The 26987-nt window shown below is 39.9% G+C and overlaps 1 protein-coding gene across 4 annotated transcripts in view; it reads left to right on the top strand.

Moving 5' to 3' along the window:
• The window catches only part of PRIM2 (DNA primase subunit 2), a 278681-nt gene that overhangs the window by 164672 nt on the left and 87022 nt on the right, over positions 1 to 26987 (top strand). For all 4 annotated transcript variants that reach the window (XM_054024333.1, XM_054024331.1, XM_054024330.1 and 1 more), the window contains 2 exons: positions 9433 to 9500; positions 26655 to 26727. In XM_054024333.1, the coding sequence (XP_053880308.1) occupies positions 9433 to 9500; positions 26655 to 26727 (141 nt within the window). The remainder of the gene's footprint in view (positions 1 to 9432; positions 9501 to 26654; positions 26728 to 26987) is intronic.

The raw sequence follows: 26987 nt of genomic DNA, 5'->3' as shown, positions 1-26987 counted from the left end.
GACTTCAATGGTTCATTCAGTGGTTTTGTCACTGTAGAAAGGTCTTGTAGATATCAACCAAGGTAACTTACTATCTCCAATATGCATCTCTGTTCTGATACATTCACTGGTGCATTCAATTCTCAAATTGCTTTTATTTTCTCGGGGCATATTTGTTTGTCTGTTCCAAAAACTCAGTTTGGGATAGGCAGAAAACACACTTTTCCTTGTTTAGTGTCAGTTCACACTGACTGATTAGGCTTAGGACTTCATTAAGGATTTTGTTGTTTTTTTTCCATCAAAGAGCCTATATTAAACTACAACTCCTTTTTTGTTTGTGAACAGTTCTGCCATCTGTCTTTGGAAAATTTCAGCTGTACTGATAATTCAACAAGGTAATCTTTGGAAGAAAAATCTCCCAAAAGGTGTGATAAATATAGTCAGTTTAGCACTTTCTTTTGCCAGAGGAATTTGCCAGAATCCACTTGAGGCATCCAGTTTGGAAAATAATGCAGTCACTTTGGGGAGAAAGTCATCCAGTGTTGGGAGGATATATTTTTCTTTCACAACTGCTTCATTAAATCTTTTAAGATCCACACAGGTTCAGATTTTCCCATTTTTTTAATAACTGGTACCACTGGGGCACACCATACTGTTTCCTAACAGATTTTCTCAATTATGCCAATCTGTTCCATTCTCTTTAACTCAGTTTCCACTTTATGAAATAATGGGATAGGAATCCTGTGAGGTGTATGTATACCATATGCTTCAGCATTGTCTCATAAAATTATTTGTACTGGGTCCCCTTTCAAAAGTACAATATCACCAAATAGTCCATTGAGATCTTCCACATTTTTCGCTGTGCCCATCATGGCTGTCATGCTGCAGCTGAGAAGGATGTTAGTCTGTGGTCCTTTGATCATATACACACCGAATGTGTAACTTCTGGGGCTAGTCAGAACTGTGTCAGGTGACTTCAGCTTTGGGAGGGGTTGAAGGTGAATGTGAATTCCTTCTGAGATGACTGTAACATTAGCTCCCGAGTCAATTTTAAAGTCAATCTTGCCATGAACATTCATTTTCACACTCTAGGCAGGTTCTGAGCCATCACAAGTGATAAATCCCAGAAACAGTGGTTCTTGATAGTCTGTAATATGTCAGCTCCCTGACTGTGGCAAACAGCTGCAAAATGTCCGTATTTTGTGCATTTATAATACTGTGCACTTCTGGGTGAATATGAATCATCCCTTGAGATACGACTTTTTCCATAATTTGTGCATGTAGCCTGGAATTTTTCTGTTAGCCTCAGGGATCTTATGATGATGATGACTTTTAATAGTCATGCTGAATCTCTTTACTGCTTCTAAGCTAGCTTCTTGTTTCTCAAGTTTAGCAAGTTTTTCTTGGTTTTGCCCACTCAGACTGCTTTCCTACTTGAATATCTGTGTCTAGGGTTAAGTCTGTCTTCAGTTTACTCCTGGAGGAATTCTGTGCTACTATGCATGTGCATAATGAGCCCTGCAGATTACTAAATTGTTGCACAGAAAAAACCTTCTGTCAAAATGTTGCTGCGGTTCTGCCTTTTGCCCACCAGAGGGCACTGTGGCACAAGAACAGCAGCAGCTCCCTGCAGAAAATAACTTCTGCAGTTCCACCTTATGTCCACCAGAGGGCACTGTGCTGATAGAAGAAAGCTACAGCTCACAGCCAGCTAAGGGAGAGCGCCTGCCAGATTGGGGCAGGGGCTGAATGGGAGTGGAGGCACAGGGCCTCCGGGGGAGGGAGGTGCAGAGACACATGAGGATAGGGGGAGGAGGTGCAGAGTTACAGAGGGACAGGGGAGTGGCTGGGTGAGGCCACAGACATAGGTGCTGGGAACTAGGCGTGCTGAGGATGCTGCTGCACCCCCTGGCTTGAAGTGGTTTCCATTATATAGTCTTTAAAGTTTGATTCTATGGCTCTCAGCACCCCCACTATAAAAATTGTTCAAGCACCCCTGAGCACAGACACAGGGGGGAGTGGGTACAGGGACGTAGGGACAGGGGAGTGGCTGGGTGAGGGTGCAGAGACTCATGGGGACAGGGACAGATTTGCCTGACTGAATAGGAGAGGCTAGGGGTCAGCCAGGGTCTGCATGGGGGAAGCTCCCTAACAATCCGTTCCCGCCCCCCCCCCGTCCCAAAAAAACCCCTTCCATACTTTTCCCACCCATACCCAACAACCCTCCAAGTTCACACGCAGGAGCCTTCCCAGCAATTTACTTTCATCTCCCTCTCCTCCGTTACCCCTGACTCCCCTAAGCCTTTGCACTGCTTCTGATGGGTCTGGAAAATACGGTTCTGTATTGTAGTTTAAATTAATTAATTCGGTTCTGTATTGTAGTTTAAATTAATTATTATTTAGAGTTCTGTATTAATATGCCTAGTAAGGAATCTTTGTCAAAAAACATTTCCTGAATCTTTTTTGTTGTCTGTATTGTTACAGACATACTTGCTGACAGGTATTTTGAAATAAATGACCAAAAATAATTGAAACTGGTATGATTATATTGTGTTATTTTGACAAATAAAATATGCAGAATTTTGCAGATTTTGAACATATTGAGTGCAGAATTTTATTTTTTTTGTTGCAGAATTTTTAATATTTTGGCACAGAATTCCACCAGGAGTATCAATTGTAGCTGCTGGGAAAGATTTTTATCTATTAACCCAACAACCAAATTCTGTCTCTTTTTTTGTTTTGTTTATGTTTTACAATCCCAAAATCACTGTTTTCAGCCATTTCATGAAGAGCTCTTATAAATTCTGTGGTGGAAACATGCTCTTTCATTAAACACATTTCTCTGAGCTATAAAGTATGCATCAAATGTAACCGATATCTTTTCATAAGCATCTTTGTGACTGTCTTCAGTAAAGTCAAAGGATTTAAAGATATGTTCCACTTGCTTCCTCATAGCATAAAAAAGATGGTACCTGTACATCTCAAGTTTCTTTGTGGAGCTTGTTTGCAATTCATAATCTTGCAAAATACTGCTTTCAGTCTGTCCATTGTGAAGGTTTGTCAAAGCTGATGTTCTGTGGGGCATGGAAGAGTGCCTTGTTGATGCAAACTTTGTTGCTTTGATCCTTCCGTTTCTGTTCTTGCACTAGTTTACTTCTGACACCATGCCATGCTCCTGTATCAAACATAGACTGTCTACAGAGATTTCTTCTGAGCAAGATATACACCAGATGTGTTCATCAGAAGATCCTTTAATGTACTGTTAGGAATGGCTGAGGTTAGCTTAAATAAGGTATTTTACACATAGTGCCACCTAGTGGCTGAAGAGTATAATACAACTTAGCATTCCATTCTGATACTTAAGGGTAACTCTTGCAAACCCCTGAGACTTTCAGGTCCTAAAAAGGCATCCTCTTCGCAACACAGCAATTAATGTTAATGAACTAGTTTGGTTTAAGCCCCTTCTGCTTTGCCCCTGGTCCCTACTTCCCCCCCTGCTCCAGCCACAGGAATGTTTGCTGGAGGTTTTCTCCTGTACAGAGGCTCTGACAGCACTCTGTATTAGTTCACTGCTCCTTTCCCAGCACTGCATCATTTCTGGGCATGCAGAGAAGCCTGTCACTCCTGGGAAGCCCTACCTCAGATAGTAGTGGAATTGGAATTATGCCAATCTGGCTTTCAATTTAAGGAATGTTTTCAAAAGGACTCTAGATTTACTGTAGAAAAGCCTGGAGTGGTACTAGGTTGTTCCTGCAGTACTTGCGCACTAGCCAGCCTGCGGGAGCAGACAGTCATCTATTAGGCTTCCAGGTAGGGTGACCAGATGGCAAGTGTGAAAAATCGGGATGGGAGTGGGGGGGTAATAGGCGCCTATATAAGAAAAAGCCCCAAATATCAGGACTGTCCCTATAAAATCGGGACATCTGGTCAGCTTACTCCCAGGGTCACTTAGCAAGCTGTTTCCACAACTGAAGTATTTGTCTCAGTATTCCTCGGTTAAGTGGTCCCCAGCCAGCATGTTACCTCTCCCCTTCAAACTGCCTTGGAAAGTGCCACACATAAACCTCCCCCCCAAAAAACCTTTAAAAGCTGGAGGACTTTTCCAAGAGAGGATGTCAGTGGTTCACAAGGAATTGACTAATATTAATAAAATAGCTTTCCTTCAGGTACTACTGGATAGACAGTTTCCTATGGTCACCTCCTGTGAGAACATCAGAAGATCCAAATGAGGATTTTTTTATTAAAACCAAATATTAAATTTAAATTGTCTATCAAAACAAAGAGTTTTCATATGTTTTGGGAGCTTAAAGTTGCTGAAGCAGTAGCTCCACCTTCATAGTGAAATACAGTCACACAGGGATGATACTGCACAGCAATTTTAAAGCCTTTGCTAGAGCCATTCAGAACAAAGGTTTTATGTAAGGAAAGCCTACTTAGTAGCTACCAAGTGTCTTGTCTGGGAGGTAAGATCCTTGTTTAAAGTGAGATATTTCTGTCCTGATCAAACCCTATATGTGATCTGTAACAAGAGCAGCAGCTTTTAACTTTGTACCTACAGACAGTCCATGTAACACCCATGAATAGCAATTATTCATCTGAAGGAGATATCTTGTGCATCCAGATTGACAAAATTTTTGGTGAAATATTAGAGCTATTTGGGGAAATATCAGACAAGTTAGTAGCTGGGATTGCTGAGAGGCCTTAATCCTTACTGTTAAAGACACCATGCCAACCTAGGCTATTTCAAAGGAACTATAATATTAACAGAGGGAAGAATCAGAAGCAGAAGCTTCCAAAGAAACCTAGGTAAAATTTACCCCAAAGCAACAAAATCCTCAGCATGATAAAGACAAAAGATCCACCCTCCATACCGAGAGTCTTAAGAAATGGCAGGTAGTAACAGCAATGCAGGGCTCCACAATTTACACATCTAGACAACATGCCAGCCATTGCCCCGTCTAGAGAAACATACCCATTAATACTGGACAACTGCTGGAAAGGATTCATACCCATCACTTGTTCAAAACCATGAAGAGTGTTTGAACCTAATGCAGAGAATTGCTCACCCATGGATCAAAATTGGCATGGCTCTGGCCATAATTTTACTATAATGGTAAAGATTTGCAAAGGGTATCAGCCTTATGAGCATTCAGTAGGTGGTGTGACAAAGTTCCTCCTCTATCTTGGTGGGTCCTGCGCTTATTGGCGGATTTTCTTGCCTCAGAGATTCACCATGTGGGTTGGGGAACAGCCCAGAGATCTTCCCCTCTGGAAGAACCCGCAGTCCAGGTCAATTGGGAGGTTTGGGGGGAACCCGGGCCCACCCTCTACTTTGGGTTCCAGCCCAGAACCCTGTGGACTGCAGCTGTCTATAGTACCTCCTGTAACAGCTGCATGACAGCTACAACTTCCTGAGCTACGTCCCCATGGCCTCCTCCAAACACCTTCCTTATTCTCACCACAGAACCTTCCTCCTGGTGTCTGATAATGCTTGTGCTCCTCAGTCCTCCAGCAGCACACACTCTCACTCTCAGCTCCTTGCACCTCTTGCTCCCAGCTCCTCACACTCCTCCCCACAAACTGAAGTGAGCTCCTTTTTAAAACCCAGGTGCCCTGATTAGCCTGCCTTAATTGATTCTAGAAGCTTCTTCTTAATTGGCTCCAGATGTCCTAATTAGCCTGCCTGCCTTAACTGGTTCTAGCAGGTTCCTGATTACTCTAGTGCAGCCCCTGCTCTGGTCACTTAGGCCTGGTCCCCACTAAGCCCCCACTTCGGACTAAGGTACGCAAATTCAGCTACGTTATTAACATAGCTGAATTCGAAGTACCTTAGTCCGAACTTACCGCAGGTCCAGACGCGGCAGGAAGGCTCCCCCGTCGATGCCGCGTACTCCTCTCGGCGAGCTGGAGTACCGGCGTCGACGGCGAGGACTTCCGGGATCGATCCAGGATCGATTTATCGCGTCTTAACCAGACACGATAAATCGATCCCAGAACATCGATTGCCTGCCGCCGGACACTCCGGTAAGTGAAGACATACCCTTAGGGAACAGAAAACTACTCATCCAGTGACCAGTATATTTGCCCTCTACCAGACTCCTGTACCCCACTAGTCTGGGTCTGTCACAGTGGGTATATGGAACTCTCTATTTGCATATCATCAGATGCAAGTTTAATCAGGATGACAGAGAGGACAAGCCTTTGGCAGGTATTTCTAGTCTCCATTATCTCTGAAAGTCAGGTTTTGGAAGCAGTTCCCCTATCTATACAAGAATGACACTGCTGCTTTTGTGAGGAAAAAGCTACTCTTATAGCTCCAGAAACTTCCTTTTTCCATAATTCCTGGGAAATATTTCTCCCATAATTTTGTTTTATCCCTTAGCATTCCTATGGAAGGTTTTAATATAAATGGACATTCCTAGTGCTCTAAAGATATAGTTAAAACAGATGGAGTACCATGCCAATTGTACCCTGTTCATCTCTTCCTATCCAAAATGCCAAGGTCTTAGAGTGTCAATGTTGCTGCAGGGAAGGTGTTAAAATACTACACCAGATGGCGTGCTAGACATCTGGGAAACTGTTCACAGAAGTCCCTCAGAATAATTGATGAAAAAGTAAGTTTTTTCATTCCTCTACACTGGCATTGTTAGGAAGGTATAATGGGTTGGTTCCCCCGTAAATCCTTGCTTTATATTGAAGGAACTTCCTTTCCTGCCTATTCTACTACAATAAAAATCAACACTCTGCAAAACCTTTCCCCTCTGTCTGTAATTGCTTGCTTGCTACTTCCCGTTAACGATAAATGAGGAGTGAAGCTGTGCAGCAGAGAGAAATTTCTTACCTGAAAAAGTCATACAAACGTTTAGCATGTCTGTTGTATGTCATATGTTAACCAAGATGATGTTGGAGTACAAAGCTGGAGAAGAGTGCACTCTGCTTAAGGAATTTCATAAAACCAGAAGGGCAAGTTCAACTAATTTGTTCATGTTAGGAGCTCAAGTGTATTTGTGTTCATACATGTTTGCATGAATACATAATATTTAATACAATTTTGCATTATATCAAACACATTGGTGCATCTTTCTAATTTTGCTGCTTTGCATTATGTAATTTGGCTTCACTAAACCACTATACCTGTTACTGAAGTATTTCTGAACAAATGGAACACAATTTTTGAGGATATGAGCAAACGTATTATATAGATTTACTGGAAGTTGCTTTCATATGAAGATGTACGAGTCATTTAAAATAAACAGTACCAAACTTCTCTAGCATTTTCTATAAAATTGTTTTTGATTATAATTTTATTTTTTGTATCTTTTAAATATTAAATAAAAAGAGAAGTAGGTTAACAAAATCAAAATCAGTTAGTTTATTTAATAATTCATTTTATTAACATTCTAAAAGGTTCAGTTCTCTTCATGGATATAATTTCTGCTTTCTAAAATAAAAATATTATAATTATCAGAAGTATTAGTTAATGTAAATTAAAGGGATGGCACTAGTATAAAATGACTGCTTTGTAAAAAACTTTCCTGTTTGATGCTATGAAGACAAAATGTTTGGATTTTCTGCCTGAAGAAATTTGTAAATTAATGCACCGTTTAAATCTGAATTTAGCCTAGTAAAATACAAGAGCTACAGGATTTTTCTGAAATAGTGGCAAATAAATGCAGCACCTTAAATGTGTATGTAGGGTTATTTAAGATTAATAGGGCATGGTGATTTATTTTTCTGTACATAAAGTAAAAATACAGTTTGCAAATAAATTTTTACCAGTTTTATGGAATATTGTCAACAAGAAATTATTAGGTTTTCTCTAAGTCACGAATGAAGGTGAAAGTTATACTACTGAAGTTATAATCAGTCTGTTTAGATTTAGAGTTGCATTTTCAGTGATAAACACTGATAAAATGTCCTTTTATCTGATAAATATTTCAGTGATGATGATGATGTTGTATTGTTCATCGTGCTGCTATTGCTAAAATGGTCAAACGTTGTTATTGACCCCTGTTGCCAGCATTATAGAAAGTCACGCCAAATTGCTTTTGTTTTTGTTTTTGTGAGTTGTAGAATTGTTGTGTGTGTACAGATTTTAAATATTTTTAAAATTAACTTAATATTATACATTTCATAAAGTGAAATATGTAGAAATCTTTAATTTGTTTGGATTCTGTGTCACAGCTAACAACCACAGCTCATAAAGTTTGACTATAAGAATAGAATTTGATTTACATTTAAAGGAAAAACATAATAAATTATTCTGCCACCAGATAACCCCTATTTTCTTTGTATCAATTCTTGCATTTAAAGTTTTTCTGCTTTGTCTGTCAGGTGTTATAAGCAGCATGTTTCAAGGGCAATCATATTAGACTTCTTCCCTCCCTGCTTTCCTATTTCAGCAGATACAAAGTTAGAGAGCATCCTTTTTGTGTGCTAGCTCCAGGACTCTACTACATACACCCTTCCACTGTGCCATCCAAATGCAGACTGTATTTGGAAGCAGTTAGACTCCTCGGATGTGAGTCTTTGGGTTACAGTAGATATCCTGGGTGGACTCTGTAAGTCTTTGAAAACTGCTAGAATGCTTCCAATCCACACTGTATATATTAAAATGGAAATAGAATAATAGAATATCAAGGTTGGAAGGGACCTCAGGAGGTCATCTAGGCCAACCCCCTGCTCAAAGCAGGACCAGTCCCCAGACAGATTTTTGCCCCAGATGCCTAAATGGCCCCCTCAAGGATTGAACTCACAACTCTGGGTTTAGCAGGCCAATGCTCAAACCACATCATATTAGTTTACTAATGTACATTTTTCCAGTCTTCCAATGAGACAGGTACTTGTAGAATTTGCAGAGATAAACTGATAATCCTCCTAAAAGGAGTTAGATCCTTAAATAATTATGCATCCTTAAATAGTTATGCTAAACAGATAAGATGGAAAGTTTACAAGACAAAGTAACATGCCATGGTTTAAACAGAGGCATGCTAGTATCAATCTTCATATACATTTGTGAAGAACCACACAATATTTATATAAATCTGAGATTGGCTACAAGTCTATTTTTATTTATATTTTGTTTTGTTGTTATTTATATTCCACAGGGCATCTATGTTGAACATTACTGCCCTCTAATTTAAATATGCTTTGTTAAAAGTAAGCATAAAACTCTCAGACACTAGGCTTGCTATTTAATTAAAATAAAATTAAAATCAAACGCATTTTTAAATATGTAACTCCATTAATTTATGGATAAATATTTCAGTTTACTACAGTTTTAGAAATACTGTATTTTGTCATATGTTATCAGATATATGGAGAAAGTGTGTCTTGTCCCATGCCACCCTAAGGAAAAATATATAATTGAAACAATTTCTTATATCATTGCTGCTACATTATCACATTCTCTAATTATGAGATTTTGTTAACTGAAATCTTGTTTTCTTCTAGCTGACAGCACGATCACTGCCTGCTGTACAATCTGATGAGAGACTGCAGCCTTTGCTTAATCACCTCAGGTGAATAAGAAACATGAATTTATTCATCCATAAAGTTAAGAGAATTATATTTGTAATATTTAAACTTCTTCAGATCTGTATTGATGGGTGAAAATGGAAAAACTGAAATAAAATAATTTCTTTTCATTTCAATACCATATTGATAGGAAAATGTACAATTTCACAAAGGAAATGTAAACATTTATTTTGAGCAAAGTATGTGATGTTGCCTTTACAACAACAGCTACAGAAAAAAGTTCCATAGCTGTTACCAAAAATACTTTTTCTCTTGTAGATTCTTTTATATGATTAAATGTAAAATTATTATTCAGATTCTTCATGTACAAAAGTCAGCAAATTCAAAATTATGTCACCCAGAGCATTAACTTATTTTCTGATTTGTATTATCCAGGAAGAACACATCTTGTAATCCATCACTGGTGAATGAGTCCACTGGTGAATGGATTATGGAGGCAGCTCTAAACTGTGAACCAGTAGTATGGCCCTTTGGACTCATCCAGTAACTAGTAGTCAAATCATCCTGCTTCCTGTATAAGGAGAACAGGAGATAGTGTTCCTAACTGAGCTCCTACCTTTTCTTAATTTTCATTCCTAGCTTTTCTTCTTATGTTTTTCATTTTAGCCACAGAATCAGTCCTTGCCTTTTTTAGGTGACTCAGCTACTTTTCTGCCTTGTTTGGAAGGGGTAATTTGTCTCTTGGAGGGAATAGCCACAAGAAGGGGATTCACATAGCCGGTGAAGTGTATGGTTTCTTCCCCACCCCCCCCTTAATATATAGTGCCACAGGAAAGCATGACACTTCATAGACAGAAGTGTGACATTTTATGATGACTTTAAAAATGAATATATTACTGCCATGTACCTTTTATTTATGTGGATATCTGTAAAATGAACTTTTGGCTTTTATTAACATCAGGACAATCAGAAGCTATTTCATATCTTGTTGCGTTTCAATGCAAATTGTATTTGAAAAAGAAGTTAATAATTGTGCATATGTATGTATATAAGGGTTAAATCATATTTGGAAGAAGAGAATTAGAAAACACATCTGTTAAAATGTCTCTATTGTGTGACTAGGACATTGGTGGTATGCTGTAAATTGATATGTGTAATATTTATAGTTCTTCGAGTGGCTGTGAACGTGTATTCCAGTCAGGTGTGTGAGCGCCAAATGCGCTGAAGCCACAGAGCTTTTTGTAACAGTACCTGTCTCGGTGATGCACATGCCTTAAGTCTGCTCATGGCCCCTTGTGAGTCTACATAAGGGTGGTACCATCCCTACCCTCCTCACTTCCTTTGCACCACCAATGGCCCGAGTCAGAGTTCCTCAGGTGATTTACCTCATGGTTGTTTTAGACTGTGCAGTCAATGAGTTACTTCTCTGCCTCCTTTTCCTGTTAATAGTTAGGTAATGCTTAGTACACAATAGCTAGTTTATCTTACTGCTTTAATTAGTTTTCAGTGTGAAGCTCTGGTGGCATGCGCTCACCTGGCTTTAAGCACGGCTTACCGTGTGAGGTACCTACTCTGCATTGCCTTTTGTGTCTTAGTGAAGGATCTGTTAAAGAGAGGTATCTGCTGTCCTTTCAAGGAAAAGGATGAAGATTTTCAGAGATCTGCACCGTAAGCAATCCCTCATGGAGCAGGCGATGACATCCACCTCAGCCCCTCCCACCTCAACTGCTCTCCCTATTTTTTGGGCTGCTACAGAGGATTCAGTGATTTCTGACAGACCCTGGGCTTGGACTCTCCTCTTTGGAGAAAGAAATGACCTGAAAGGGGACCCATAAAAAAGACTGGAGCTAGTTCAGTTTGAAAAAGGACTCTTCTTCTTTGAAGACGGACATAGAACATCACTGGAACTCCTCAGTCACTCAAGGTGGAACTGGCAGTTGACCATGTCTCCCCAATATTGTCGCAGGAACATATTGGTACCTTACCATTGATTATGGTACTGTCTCTGGGACGGACATTGAGTCCAATACCAAGGAACATGGTTCTGGCACCGGCATTATTACCACCAATGACCCCACAGGCTTATGAGACAGCAAAGGATTTGCTTTGTCTCTGTACCCTTGTCTCCCCTGGGGTGCTGGAGTCCTTTGTACTAGAGACACCTCCTCCTGTTCTTGGCTCATCCAAATCTATGGATCTGGTAGAGACACTCTCAACAGCGCCATTGTCGAGTCCAGCTAAGAAACACTGCAAAGATGTGACTTTGATTCAGTCTTCAGTACCGAAGACTATCTGTGGCTTCAGTATTGCCGCAATCCTTATGCTGGGTACTGACTGTGACTTACATTTTTGCACCAACAACAATGTATTTCTTGGTACCAAGTCCCTCCACATCTTGAGGTGCGTTTGCAGTACTAGCTACTAGTTTGGCATCAGCACCAATATTGACCTCTTCTCAATGGGCCACAGATAAATCAGAATGCCAAGTGACCATTTCAGGGCTAGCATCCCTATTCCCTACTAACCATTCGGATGCTGCTTGGCAATTGAGTTCAGATTCTCCCTCCTCTTCACCATCCTTTCTTAGGTGCAGTCGGTCTAGCGAGTCTTTGACCAGCTCCTGAAGGAAAGCATTGGTACCAAGAACAGGACCTTTCATATATCAGAGATAGATCAGCCTGGCCTGGTTCCTACTGGTTGCCTATTCCCTGCATGTTTCCTTAGTGGCCTTTTTGTAACTCTTGGTGTATCTCCCACTCTTCCAGGTCTTGATCACTGGCACACTTGAGCAGAAGGTCACCAGGCTGTTCTCATATCTTGGAGGCCCATGGAGATACTGGTCACCCCGAGAAACCAGTTCTGCAGGATGAACCATTGCCAAAGGAGTGCATTCTACTACAAGAGGACACACTGGCCCCTGTTATTTTGTCGTTGCCCTCACCAGTTAATTCCATTGCCTCAGATTCCTCGTCTCCAGTTTTGGAGGATTTTAAATTTTATCGAGACCTACTGAGGAGGGTATCAGCAGCATTGGGCAGTCAAGCTGAGCTTGTACAAGAGAACATTCTCAAGCTTTTTGGACGTTCTTCAGGTGACAGTCCCTGGGAGGCTAGCTCTCTCTATATATGAGACTGTTTTGGAACTGGCAAAGACCTTGTGGCACATGCCAGCCTCCTTAGTGCTGATAGCCAAGTACACAGACCGAAAATATAATGTCCCGATCAAGGCTTTGAGTGCTTTTATTCCCCTTTGCCCCCAACTTCTTCATGGTCACTGCTGCCAGTGAGAAATCACACCAAAGGAGCATCAGATCAAATCCCAAAGAGAGAGTTCAAGTGCTTGACTTATTGAGGAGAAAAATGCAGCATGTGCATAGCTAACTGGTGGGTGTTGTTATCCAAATATAACTTTGTAAACTGGGGTGCAATGTCCAAGTTTACTGACAAGCTTCCTGAAGAAAGGGAGTAGGTTTCTTGTAGGGGGTAAGGGAGGAGTTTAGAGCTTTCCTTGCAGAACGCCATCTTGTGGCCACATATCGCTCCAGTCAGCACTCTGTCACAGATGCTTCTTCCAGGATAATGACCCCTGCAATAACAATGAGGAAAACCTTGTGATTACAAAACTCCAGCATAGCCCCTAACATCTAACGAACCATAGATGACCTCCCTTTTGATGGTCAATTTTTCTTCTCTGACAAAACTGATGAAACTTTGCACTCATTTAAAAACTCCCATGCTATGCTCTGTTTGTTGAAGGCCTTTACCCCTGCCCCTGAGAGAGAGCAGTACAAGACCCTGCAACAACAATACTCTCAGCAGCCTGAAAACCCTTTGGGGCAGAATGACTTTTAGGAGGAGGCACAAGTCACAGAGAAGGTGGTCCTTTAGCTCCAACTCAAATCAACCAGCCTGCCCTCAGTTGTGGGAAAGCAATATATTTGACATTTTCCTTGGGCATATCAATGCAGTCATCAGCAATCTTTCTGCTATCTCTCATCCTTCTGGGGACAGATTGTTCCACTTCTTCAAAGACTGGGAATCCATAACAACAGACAAGTAGCTCCCAAGCACTATGTGACTGGGATACTATATCCAATTCCTGTCCATCTTCTTCTCCCACCCACTTTCCCTGATCCTTTTCAGGGACCCTCTTCATGAGTCAGTGTTTCTTCAGAAAGTTCAGACTCTGTGTGTCTAATGGTACACTTTCTCCAAGCAGTGTTTGTTAGAGCACTTGCACCCCTACGCCCGCATCACCAAACATTCTAAGTGTGATCCTATATAAGGGGTGCTGTGCCCTCTACTGCCTCAGTTCTTTCCAACCATTGTGTCAGATGGAAGTGAACTGCTCCAGGCTATTTGGATCTGGGTTTTTCTCCATTCTCGTTGTCTTGGTAATTTAGAATAGTTTATAGTTTAATGATAAATATAGTTAAGTTAGTTAGTAGCTCGATTTCGGGTTCTGGCTGAACTGAAGACAAAAAAGAAGCCGGGATTCAAAAGACATGTTTCATGCCCAGCTGTCCTCCTGGCATTGGAAGACCATATTAGGTGCCCGAAGTGCATGGAAGAGGGCCACTTTCTATCTGAGTGTTCCATCTGCTGGACTTTCAAGCCTAGAGCTTGCAAGGAGAGGCAGAGCAGATTGCAGCTGCTTCTCCTTAAGGAGGCATTTGAGGCTAAACTTGTGGGTTCCAGGCACTTGTTGGATCCAAAGTCTAAGAGACCAGTCTTGGGTCCAGTGACTTCCTCCAGCAAGTCAAAACAGCTTAAAGGTCCAAGGATATCAGAACCTTTGTTTGGTCCGCTTCCCGGATTCTGCTACTCAGATTCAGGGCTTCAAAGACATTGTTGATTGAAAAAGTTACTGCTTGCTATGGAACCAATCCCCAAATCTTGTGGTCATTCCAGTACTTAGATCCACCAAGCTAGCCTCAAAACTGTTTCTGCAATATCTTACTTGTTACCCAGAAGCCAAAACACAGTTCCCTTAAAGCAAGAAAAAGATGGATGAGTTGCTGGAAAAGTTGAAGGAGACAAGATCGACGGCCTGCTCTTCGGGCCTGACTTTTATTCTCTGAAGTCACACTCAAATAGAAACGACAATTGGCTTTGTACTTTGGATGTAAGGTGAACTTTGGCCTTCTGTCTGGCTAGGACTGGGCCCTTCAGGTTATCTTCTCAGCTCTCTGTCTTTTATGCTGACAGAAAGAATGCTGACAATTTCTGTGCAAACAGTTTCCAGATGGATTACTTCCAGCATTACAATGGTGAACAAGGTAGCAAACACCTCTCCTCCATAGAGACTTTCAGCCCATTCAACAAGGGCTCAAACTACCTCAGTGGCATTTTTGAGGGACATTCCCATATTGACATTTGTAGGGCTGCTACTTTGTCCTCTGTCATGTAACTCAATATTAAGCCATCACATCTGTTTCAAGATCTGATTCAGTTTTTGAAAAAGTGATTCTTCAGTCTCTCATTAGGTGGACTCTGAGCCTAATTGCTTGTGAGTCACCTGAGTGGTATACAGATGTGTAACCACGCAAAGAAGAAAAACTTTTCTCCATTGTAACTGTTGTTCTTTGAGATATCGCTCACATGAGTATTCCACAACCCATCCTTTGTACTCTCTGCACTGGAATCTTGAGCCACAAATTCTGGTGTGAAAGAACTGAGGGGGGTTGGGAGCCACTGCCCTCATAGCCATGGAAGGAGCCATGAGAAAGCAGAGGGTATGAGCGCTGCCCCTATTGGTACTGCTACAGAAAGCACTCTGGCATGCTGCGTGCACATATGCCTGAATGAAGTATGCATGTGGTTCATATCTTGATGAACAACTGTTACAGATACAAGTGAATAATTGTTCTGGTGTGATGTTATTTTTTCTTTTTTTTTTCATTAAATCATTTTTGTAGGATCATCAAAAATGCCCATCATGAATATAACTTTATTCCCACTGAACTCAATGGTAAAACTATCATTGACTTTAGTGGGAATTTAGTTATACACTTAGTGCTTTTGAAAATTCCATCCTCTGTGTGAGGAATTATTGGAAAATTTCTCTGTTTTCACTGCTGACAATTTTTTCCACAATTTTTATGCACAGGAATGGTATCCCTAGCCTCTGTTTGCCAGAAGCTGGGAATAGGTGACGGGATGGATCACTTGATGATTGATTACCTGTTCTGTTCATTCCCTCTAAAACACCTGGCATTGGCCACTGTCGGAAGACAGGATACTGGGCTAGATGGACCTTTGGTCTGATTCAATATGGCCATTCTTATGTTCTTATAAAAATAAGTGTTTTGTGCCATAATATTCAGAGCCATTATCGGCCTCCAGGTTTTCTTTTGGTAATGTGTAAAAGGGAAAGACTTCAAAAACCAAAGGGTCAGCTTTTTAAAATTAGTTGCCGAAACAAGCTACTGAACACTTAGAGCCCCTTCATTTGTTATGCAAATGGACAAACCAGCTAATTTTTTGGTTTTCTCTATATGTTTGCACATTAAATTGTTGGCTTTGCATATGCAGTTTAAAAATAAACTTATCCCAATGAATGAGGGACCATGCCAGAGCTAAGAACATTCCCAATATGATATAGAAGTGTATAAGTAAAACTGTAAAGAAACATTGTCACAGCCATTGAAACCACAAAATATCACATATTTTCTAGTCCCTAAAAAGGCAAAACAAGTTATAGTATAAAACTGGATTTTAGAACTTGAGAATCAGGCTTTGGCAGGGAATAGACAGATGGGTCTAACAGGTGTTTTCCATCATTTATTTCTATGAATCGTGATTCATTTTTTATTTCATCTTGCTCACAAAAATGAAAAAAGAAGAACAGGAGTACTTGTGGCACCTTAGAGACTAACAAATTTATTAGAGCATAAGCTTTCGTGGACTACAGCCACTTCTTCGGATGCATATAGAATGGAACATATAATGAGGAGATATATATACACACATACAGAGAGCATAAACAGGTGGGAGTTGTCTTACTAACTCTGAGAGGCCAATTAATTAAGAGAAAAAAAAAAAAAAAACTTTTGAAGTGATAATCAAGCTAGCCGAGTACAGACAGTGTGATAAGAAGTGTGAGAGTACTTACAAGGGGAGATAGTCAACGTTTGTAATGGCTCAGCCATTCCCAGTCCTTATTCAAACCGGAGTTGATTGTGTCTAGTTTGCATATCAATTCTAGCTCTGCAGTCTCTCTTTGGAGTCTGTTTTTGAAGTTTTTCTGTTGTAATATAGCCACCCGCAGGTCTGTCACTGAATGACCAGACAGGTTAAAGTGTTCTCCCACTGGTTTTTGAGTATTTTGATTCCTGATGTCAGATTTGTGTCCATTAATTCTTTTGCGTAGAGACTGTCCGGTTTGGCCAATGTACATGGCAGAGGGGCATTGCTGGCACATGATGGCATAGATCACATTGGTAGATGTGCAGGTGAACGAGCCCCTGATGGTATGGCTGATGTGATTAGGCCCTATGATGATGTCACTTGAATTCAATCCTAATCACATCAGCCATACCATCAGGGGCTCGTTCACCTGCACATCTACCAATGTGATCTATGCCATCATGTGCCAGCAATGCCCCTCTGCCATGTACATTGGCCAAACCGGACAGTCTCTACGCAAAAGAATTAATGGACACAAATCTGACATCAGGAATCAAAATACTCAAAAACCAGTGGGAGAACACTTTAACCTGTCTGGTCATTCAGTGACAGACCTGCGGGTGGCTATATTACAACAGAAAAACTTCAAAAACAGACTCCAAAGAGAGACTGCAGAGCTAGAATTGATATGCAAACTAGACACAATCAACTCCGGTTTGAATAAGGACTGGGAATGGCTGAGCCATTACAAACGTTGACTATCTCCCCTTGTAAGTACTCTCACACTTCTTATCACACTGTCTGTACTCGGCTAGCTTGATTATCACTTCAAAAGTTTTTTTTTTTTTTTTTTCTCTTAATTAATTGGCCTCTCAGAGTTAGTAAGACAACTCCCACCTGTTTATGCTCTCTGTATGTGTGTATATATATCTCCTCATTATATGTTCCATTCTATATGCATCCGAAGAAGTGGGCTGTAGTCCACGAAAGCTTATGCTCTAATAAATTTGTTAGTCTCTAAGGTGCCACAAGTACTCCTGTTCTTCTTTTTGCGGATACAGACTAACACGGCTGTTACTCTGAAACAAAAATGAAAGGTATTTTAGTTGTAGGCTTCCCTCTTCCTTTATCATATGAAGTTACTTACAGCAATATTTTATTTTTGGCATATGTCAGACAAATAGAGCTTTATCAGGGGAGCATAAGCTTAGAAATTATCTGAAAAGAATGTACAATTGAAAGTTACACAGCATTGATTGGTTGCTAATGCATTGTGTGTTCGATGGCAACTGTTCATATCTGCTTGTGAATTTTAAATTAGCCAGCCTTCACTTTCAGCACAAATTATTTTTGCTGAAGTTTACATCTATAGAGTTATTTTTTAAACAATTCCTTATTTTAATGCATGGCCCTGTATTTTAATGTGCATGGAATTCATTTTGTAATGAGACCATTGTGTACTAAATACTTACTTTATCTACAGCTGAGATGCTGTTTCTTCCCTATTCTACTTTACTGGTGCTTTTTAATGCCGATTGTACAGTAGTGAAATAAGAAATCATTTTAGCTAAAATGTATTTTATTTTGTATGATGTAGGACTGTCTCTTAGAGGTTTATGCACTAAACATTTGCAACACTCACAATTGGCTACAATAAATCTTTAAATGGCTAACATTCTAAGCTACAGTTTTAATGAGAAAAATTGCTGAGTCAACAGGATTGAAGAGGAAGTCATCTTTACATACTATGCTATCATTCTAATATGACCTTACATAACCTGAAGCTTTGCATGTGACTAAACATGTAGATGTTAAATAGAAGTCAAATTTTTGACTCCCAAATTAACTTAACTTTACATTTAGCTTTCTGTGTTCAGTGTGAACACATGGTTTCTTGAAGTTCTTCTATTGTAAATACTTTGTTCGATGGGGCTAATAAAAGCAAAACAAACAAAAACAAAGTCGGTATTGAATTGTGTTGGGCAGTCCCAACAAACCAATACGTTACTGTACACTTAATCTGAACATGTGCAGACATGGATAAAGAACCCTTTTTTTCAAAAGTTTGTAACAGCACATCTTTCCTCTGGGGAAAAAACAATACTTCCTTACATCTTTCCTCATGAATTCCTTTCCCTCTACTCCATCCAATCAGGATCTCTTCATAGGTTCACATAGGTAAAACGGTGCTCTTAAACCCTTCCAATTCTCCCTGCCACATCCTTTCTCATTCACTGGACAACCTCACCATTCTGCCTGTCACTCAGGCCTGTTACCGTGGCATCATAGACCACTCAGGGCCTCTCACTAGGTCCGCACATCCAGGCTCCATCTAAACTGTGCAGATTCTTTAATATCTCCAAGATATGGCCTTTGGTATCTATATGCACAACTAAAACTCTCGTCCAGACCCTGATCATCACACATCTCAATCACTGCATCATCCTTTTCTCTGGCCTTGACAAATGCAAACTTGTCTTGCTCATATCCATTCAGTATGGTACTGCAAAGATGATTTTCCTAGCCAGCTTCTTTGACCACCCTTCTCTTTACATTTCTCCACTGACTCCCCTTTTTTTGCTGCTTAAAAGTGAAGACAAGTAACTTATGTTTGATGGCCTTTCATGGCCTGTCTCTATCCTACTTAACATTTCTCATTCACTTTTGAAATGTCAATTCTCACTGCTGATCAGCCCATGAGCCAGCCTCCATCACTCACTTGTTAAATTTTCAAACAAGCACCTTCTTGCTTTTTCCCATGTAGCCCCTCACAAGTGGGAGGAGTTGCCTGTAAACATCTGCAAAATGAACTCATTACCCTCCTTCAAATTCCTCCTCAAAACTCTTGTTTTCCATGATGCCTACAATAATTAGGCTACTAATGTGCTAAGGCCACAGCCTATCATGCTGATGAGTGCTGTCTCACTGATTGCTTGTACTTTTCTATTATTCTGTCAGTATCCATCTGTTGTATGGCACACCTAGCACAATGGGGTCCTGATCCAAATCTGGATTTGTAAGCACTAAGGTATACTACTATGACTAATAACAAATCCTATAGGTAGATTTGCATGGAGTCTATTTAACTTCAGTGGGGTTCCGCATGGGTAGCTGGAGTGGGCGAGATGATCTTTGCTGGGTTCAGAAGGCAAAGCTGTGCAGGCAGATGAGGGTGAATGGAGGATATCAAGCATATGATTAGGCTCTTTAGCCTCCTTGAGAGAGATCCACAAGGAGACTGCAGTTCTCTTGACTAGATCCTGGAAGTGCTTAATTTCATCTGCCAAAAATGGAGGCGGAGGCAGGACAGCTTCATCCGAAGACAAAGACAAAATATTGGCCGTGAGTGAGACTTCATCGGCTCTAGCTTCCTGCTCCTCGAAGGATTCCTCTTGAGGGTCAGGTCTCCTGGGTGGAGCAGGTGATGCAGGTTGCCCTTCTCTATGGTGCTTGACGCTATGGAAAATTGTTGGAGATAGGCCACCCAAAGGTCCCCATATGGCAAAGGTCATGGTGGACAATATATTGTGCATGCATACGTCAATTGTCAGGGAGGAGCCAGATCCTCCTCTCTCTGCACTGAGGCTGTCAAGCTTTGGAATTTCTTCCAAGAACATGAGTGGGAAATAGACCCCAGCATATTACACTACGTATTCAGTCAATGCAGGACAGCTCAGATAGACTTGTTTGCCACAGAGTTAACAAAAAATGTATCCTCTTCTGCTTCTGGGGTGGTCTGTCTCACCAATGGATGTATACAACAAAACATTAAAAAAAATTAATTTAACTGAGAGCTGGATCACATTCACTGTAGGCGTTATAAATAGCAATGATACTGTTTGGGCCAACCACCACTTAAAAGTGATTTAAGCTACACTATGCAACAATAGTTACTCCTATTTATATTACTTTAAGAGTTGTCCCCGTCGAACCTAGTGAGGAGGGCTTTAAACTAGGTTTGATGGGGACAGGTGAGCAAAGCCCACAGGTAGGTGGGGAACATAGAGACCTGGGAGATGGGTTGGAAACGAGAGGGAGTGTGGGCTATATTGGCAGAGAGAAAGGAGGGTCAGGACAAAACTTGGAGGAAAGATCAAACCAGTATCTTAGATGCCTATATACAAATGCGAGAAGTATGGGTAATAAGCAGGAAGAACTGGAAGTGCTAATAAATAAATACAACTATGACATTGTTGGCATCACTGAAACTTGGTGGGATAATACACATGATTGGAATGTTGGTGTGGATGGATACAGCTTGCTCAGGAAGGATAGACAGGGGAAAAAGGGAGGAGGTGTTGCCTTATATATTAAAAATGTACACACTTGGACTGAGATAGAGATGGACATAGGAGATGGAAGTGTTGATAGTCTCTGGGTTAGGCTAAAAGAGGTAAAAAAACAAGGATGATGTCATGCTAGGAGTCTACTACAGGTCACCTAACCAGGTGGATGAGGCTTTTTTTAAACAACTAACAAAATCATCCAAAGCCCAAGATTTGGTGGTGATGGGGGACTTCAACTATCTGGATATATGTTGGGAAAATAACACAGCAGGGCACAGACTATCCAACAAATTCTTGGACTGCATTGCAGACAACTTTTTATTTCAGAAGGTTGAAAAAGCTACTGGGGGGAAGCTGTTCTGGACTTGATATTAACAAATAGGGAGGATCTTGTTGAGAATTTGAAAGTAGAAGGCAGCTTGGGTGAAAGTGATCATGAAATCATATAGTTTGCAATTCTAAGGAAGGGTAGAAGGGAGAACAGCAAAATAGAGACAATGGATTTCAGGAAGGCAGATTTTGGTAAGCTCAGAGAGCTGATAGGTAAGGTCCCATGGGAATCAAGACTGAGGGGAAAAACAACTGAGGAGAGTTGGCAGTTTTTCAAAGGGACACTATTAAGGGCCCAAAAGCAAGCTATTCCACTGGTTAGGAAAGATAGAAAATGTGGCAAAAGACCGCCTTGGCTTAACCACGAGATCTTGCACGATCTAAAAAATGGAAACTAGGACAGATTACAAAGGATGAATATAGGCAAACAACACAGGAATGCAGGGGCAAGATTAGAAAGGCAAAGGCACAAAATGAGCTCAAACTAGCTATGGGAATAAAGGGAAACAAGAAGACTTTTTATCAATACATTAGAAGCAAGAGGAAGACCAAAGACAGGGTAGGCCCACTGCTTAGTGAAGAGGGAGAAACAGTAACAGGAAACTTGGAAATGGCGGAGATGCTTAATGACTTCTTTGTTTCGGTCTTCACCGAGAAGTCTGAAGGAATGCCTAACATAGTGAATGCTAATGGGAAGGGGGTAGGTTTAGCAGATAAAATAAAAAAAGAACAAGTTAAAAATCACTTAGAAAAGTTAGATGCCTGCAAGTCACCAGGGCCTGATGAAATGCATCCTAGAATACTCAAGGAGCTAATAGAGGAGGTATCTGAGCCTCTAGCTATTATCTTTGGAAAATCATGGGAGACGGGAGAGATTCCAGAAGACTGGAAAAGGGCAAATATACTGCCCATCTATAAAAAGGGAAATAAAAACAACCCAGGAAACTACAGACCAGTTAGTTTAACTTCTGTGCCAGGGAAGATAATGGAGCAAGTAATTAAGGAAATCATCTGCAAACACTTGGAAGGTGGTATGGTGATAGGGAACAGCCAGCATGGATTTGTAAAGAACAAATCATGTCAAACCAATCTGATAGCTTTCTTCGATAGGATAACGAGTCTTGTGGATAAGGGAGAAGCTGTGGATGTGGTATACCTAGACTTTAGTAAGGCATTTGATACAGTCTCGCATGATATTCTTATCGATAAACTAGGCAAATACAAATTAGATGGGGCTACTATAAGGTGGGTGCATAACTGGCTGGATAACCGTACTCAGAGGGTTGTTATTAATGGTTCCCAATCCTGCTGGAAAGGCATAACGAGTGGGGTTCCGCAGGGGTCTGTTTTGGGACCGGCTCTGTTCAATATCTTCATTAACGACTTAGGTATTGGCATAGAAAGTACGCTTATTAAGTTTGCGGATGATACCAAACTGGGAGGGATTGCAACTGCTTTGGAGGACAGGGTCATAATTCAAAATGATCTGGACAAATTGGAGAAATGGTCTGAGTTAAACAGGATGAAGTTTAACAAAGACAAATGCAAACTGCTCCACTTAGGAAGGAAAAATCAGTTTCACACATACAGACTGGGAAGAGACTGTCTAGGAAGGAGTACGGCAGAAAGGGATCTAGGGGTTATAGTGGACCACAAGCTAAATATGAGTCAACAGTGTGATGCTGTTGCAAAAAAAGCAAACGTGATTCTGGGATGTATTTACAGGTGTGTTGTGAGCAAGACACAAGAAGTCATTCATCCACTCTGCTCTGCTCTGGTTAGGCCTCAGCTGGAGTATTGTGTCCAGTTCTGGGCACCGCATTTCAAGAAAGATGTGGAGAAATTGGAAAGGGTCCAGAGAAGAGCAACAAGAATGATTAAAGGTCTTGAGAACATGACCTGTGAAGGAAGGTATCTAAAAGGGTGTCATAAGGAGGAGGGAGAAAACTTGTTCACCTTAGCCTCTAAGGATAGAACAAGAAGCAATGGGCTTAAACTGCAGCAAGGGAGGTCTAGGTTGGACATTAGGAAAAAGTTCCTAACTGTCAGGGTGGTTAAACACTGGAATAAATTGCCTAGGGAGGTTGTGAAATCTCCATCTCTGGAGATATTTAAGAGTAGGTTAGATAAATGTCTATCAGGGATGGTCTAGACAGTATTTGGTCCTGCCATGCGGGCAGGGGACTGGACTCGATGACCTCTTGAGGTCCCTTCCAGTCCTAGAATCTGTGAATCTATGAATATCAGGAAAATACAGAGAAATGAACATTATATGATTCATATTTCTTTTTTAAATAACCTACAGAAATTGGAACACAACTGTGTGACTTGGATTATTGCTGCAGGCACCCAGTACTTTCAAAAAATTAGGAAAAAAACAACTGATTGAGTTGCAATCAAAGATTTTGAGTGCAATGTGCAGATCAAATCTAATATCTGTATATTTAATACAGTGTGTAAAAAGATGAAAAATGTATTAGCAAAAAAGTAAGGTGGTCCTGCTAGAAATCCAATTAAATTAAATCAACTCAGTATTTGAGCAAAACAAGCTGAGAGGAGTGCATAATTAATTGCTTCCTTGCTGGGCTAAAGTTTTCCCATAACACTGCCTTACACACTCGTCCCAATCTACACAGCAAATACCCAATGGAAATAAAGAAATGTAAACCTCAAGGCTAATGCGTTCAAACTAGGGCTGTCAAGCGATTAAAAAAATTAATCACGATTAATCACATGATTAAAAAAGTTAATTGCGATTAATCGCACGATTAAACAATAATAGAATACCATTTATTTAAATATTTTTGGATGTTTTCTACATTTTCAAATATATTGATTTTAATTACAACACAGAATGCAAAGTGTTGTACTGTATTTATTTTTGATTACAAATATTTGCACTTTAAAAAACAAAAGAAATAGTATTTTTCAATTCACCTACTACGAGTACTGTAGTGCAATCTCTTTATCATGAAAGTTGAACTTACAAATGTGGAATTATGTACAATAAAAACCTGCATTTAAAAATAAAACAATGTAAAACTTTGGAACCTACAAGTCCGTGTTCAGGCAATCGCTCAGACAAACAAGTTTGTTTACATTTGCAGAAGATAATGCTGCCCGCTTCTTGTTCACAGTGTCAAAAGTGGGACCATATGCCTTAGGCCCCCAAAGCAGTCTCACCAGTAGTTTTCTTGTAACTTTACTGGTACAGGGTTATTCCTGGGTCACCTACTTATGTCAACCCTTCTTTAGGCTTAAAGCCTAATGTGGCTAAGGTAACATCTTATAGGCCTTAGCCCGTAGGCCTTGCTTTATAGCCTTACTTTGTTTATATGCCAAATACACACTCTTCACTCATAAATATTTGTCAACCTTATACCCCTGTAATACTATCCTACTTATTTCTATACCTATTCCTACAACTTAAATCTGTTTATCACACATTGATTACATATGAATTAACCACAACAATAGATAACACAATAAAATGATTATATAAGGTGATTAGCTACAGCCTTCAAATGCCTCTGTATCATTTTCTGCCTAAAAAAAAATGATGACACTGCTGGTGTGCTGAGATTACTGGCTACTGTACTGACCAATATTGTCTCATTGTTTCCTTGTACTCCTCCATCGGTCTGTTTTTTATCCATCTGTTGTCTCTTGTCTTATACTTAGATTATAAGATCTTTGGGGCAGGGACTGGTTTTTTGTTTTGTGATTGTACAGCACCTAGGACAGTAGAGTTCTGGTCTATGACTAAAGCTGCTAAACACTACAGTAATACAAATAATTGATGACAATAGTAAAATACCACTTAACCAGTTTTTGTTGTCTATCTGTTGTCTGGGAATAGAGAGTAGGTTTTCCAAAAATGACAGTAACCCCAAGAAGTTTGACCAATTCTCTAGTGTCTGCCAAAAAGAAGACTAAAGAAGTAAACAAGGGTTTGTTTTAACTGTGATTTAAACATAAAGAGTACATTGTACTACAGTAAAGTCATCTCTCAATTGCATGTTTTATACAAAATAAAATATTGCAAGTACCCGAGAATAAATAGTAACATCCAACATTGTCTCTTAGCCATATCCATTCTCTTTGGAGTTAATCACTGAGTGCTTGATGATATTTACAGCACTAATTTTTGTCAGAAGTTCTCTCTCTGAACCAGCATTCCACAAAATGTTTTATTCTTATGCAATATTGGCAGCTTCATTGAGTTTAAATCCGATGCTTGCAAATTAAGTTCAACAAAACTTTACACAAATTCTACTTCTTTTCTTACTTTTTATATCCTCTGTCTCACAGCTGAAAAAATCTTGTTTTCAAAGATCAAAAATTACTGAATGCATGTAAAAAGAAGAACAGGAGTACTTGTGGCACCTTAGAGACTAACAAATTTGTTAGTCTCTAAGGTGCCACAAGTACTCCTGTTCTTCTTTTTGCGGATACAGACTAACACGGCTGCTACTCTGAAACCTGAATGCATGTAGAATCCTCACCTTAACTCTCAGTTCTTCTAAATACACAATCATGGTTTTAATAGATTGGTTCCTAGTGGGTATTCTGTAACATCTCTCAGTACAAATGTTCTCATCTTTCTCTGTTAAATTCAAAACTGCATACAATCATTCTCTCAATAGCCCCCAAAAGATTTGTCTTTAAGTGTCCAATGGAGTGCCAAAAATCCTTACATTCCTAGTGAAGCCTGGATTTTTAAAAATATTTTTCTAGTTCTGTCATGTAACTTAGTGTTTTTAACTGTTTGGGATTTTTTTAGAATTTGACAGCATCCATAGAAAAGCAATTGGGACAGTGAGCTACTGGCTGAACCTGTCGCTCCGTATGTGTGAGCTATCCCTGTTGCCAACTGTGCTGGGGACCCTACCACATAAATAGAGAAAAAAGTTGAATTTTATCATCATTGCTCTTCTTTTCTGCCCTGCAATCAGACTAGGCTGATAACCCCACACACCCTCCCCAAAGGAGCATGCATTTGAGATTACTCAAGTGTTTCAGAATACTGCTCCAGATGCTTACATTTAGTTTACCACAACTTTGGTACACTTGGTATTATTTTCAATACTTTTAATTAGTTTTTAGTGACTGTTCCCTTTTTTTTTTTTTAGAATGTATTCACCAGGGTGTCTCAACACTTTCAAACTCAGCACCAATATCTAAAGATTGAAGACTTTCCCCCCAAAAAATAAAGCAACAACAACAAAAAAATCTGTATTGTCTTGATTTTAGTGTTATTTTTAATTTGGTTTACAAAACAACATGTAGATAACTATCAGAATGATTTTTTTTCTTGTCTGTGGTTTGCATGTAAAGTTCTCAGTTCCTAAATTTAATTTGCTACAAAAGTAGCAAGGCCATCTATTTCTGCATTTATGAACATTTATTTTTTTAACTAACTAGTCTAAATAACTTATTTCCTTTTTTCTTTCAGCCATTCCTATGTTGGCCCAGATTACAGTATACAAAAAAATATTGGGAAAATTTCATTAGAACACATTGATGCTGTAAGTACTTTGTGCTCATCATTTGGTTGCTATAAGCTCATTGTTGCCTTTCACATGTATTTTTAAAAACAATTAACAGTTCATCCCACCACCTCATAGGGTATGTCTGGCCTTTCTTAAAAAATTCTTTATTCTCCCTATTCATAAAAGCTGTGACTAAACTGTCTGCTTTGTTTCTTCAGTAATAGTTCTCAAACTGTATTTTGAGGACCAGTTCAACAAAATTGTGTAACATAAAAGCTAAAATGCAGCAAAGTTAA

The sequence above is a fragment of the Malaclemys terrapin genome, chromosome 3 (assembly GCF_027887155.1).
Source record: "Malaclemys terrapin pileata isolate rMalTer1 chromosome 3, rMalTer1.hap1, whole genome shotgun sequence".
Lineage (NCBI taxonomy): Eukaryota > Metazoa > Chordata > Testudines > Emydidae > Malaclemys > Malaclemys terrapin.
Note: the sequence above shows the minus strand (reverse complement) of the source record. Positions and strands in the feature narration are given on the sequence as shown.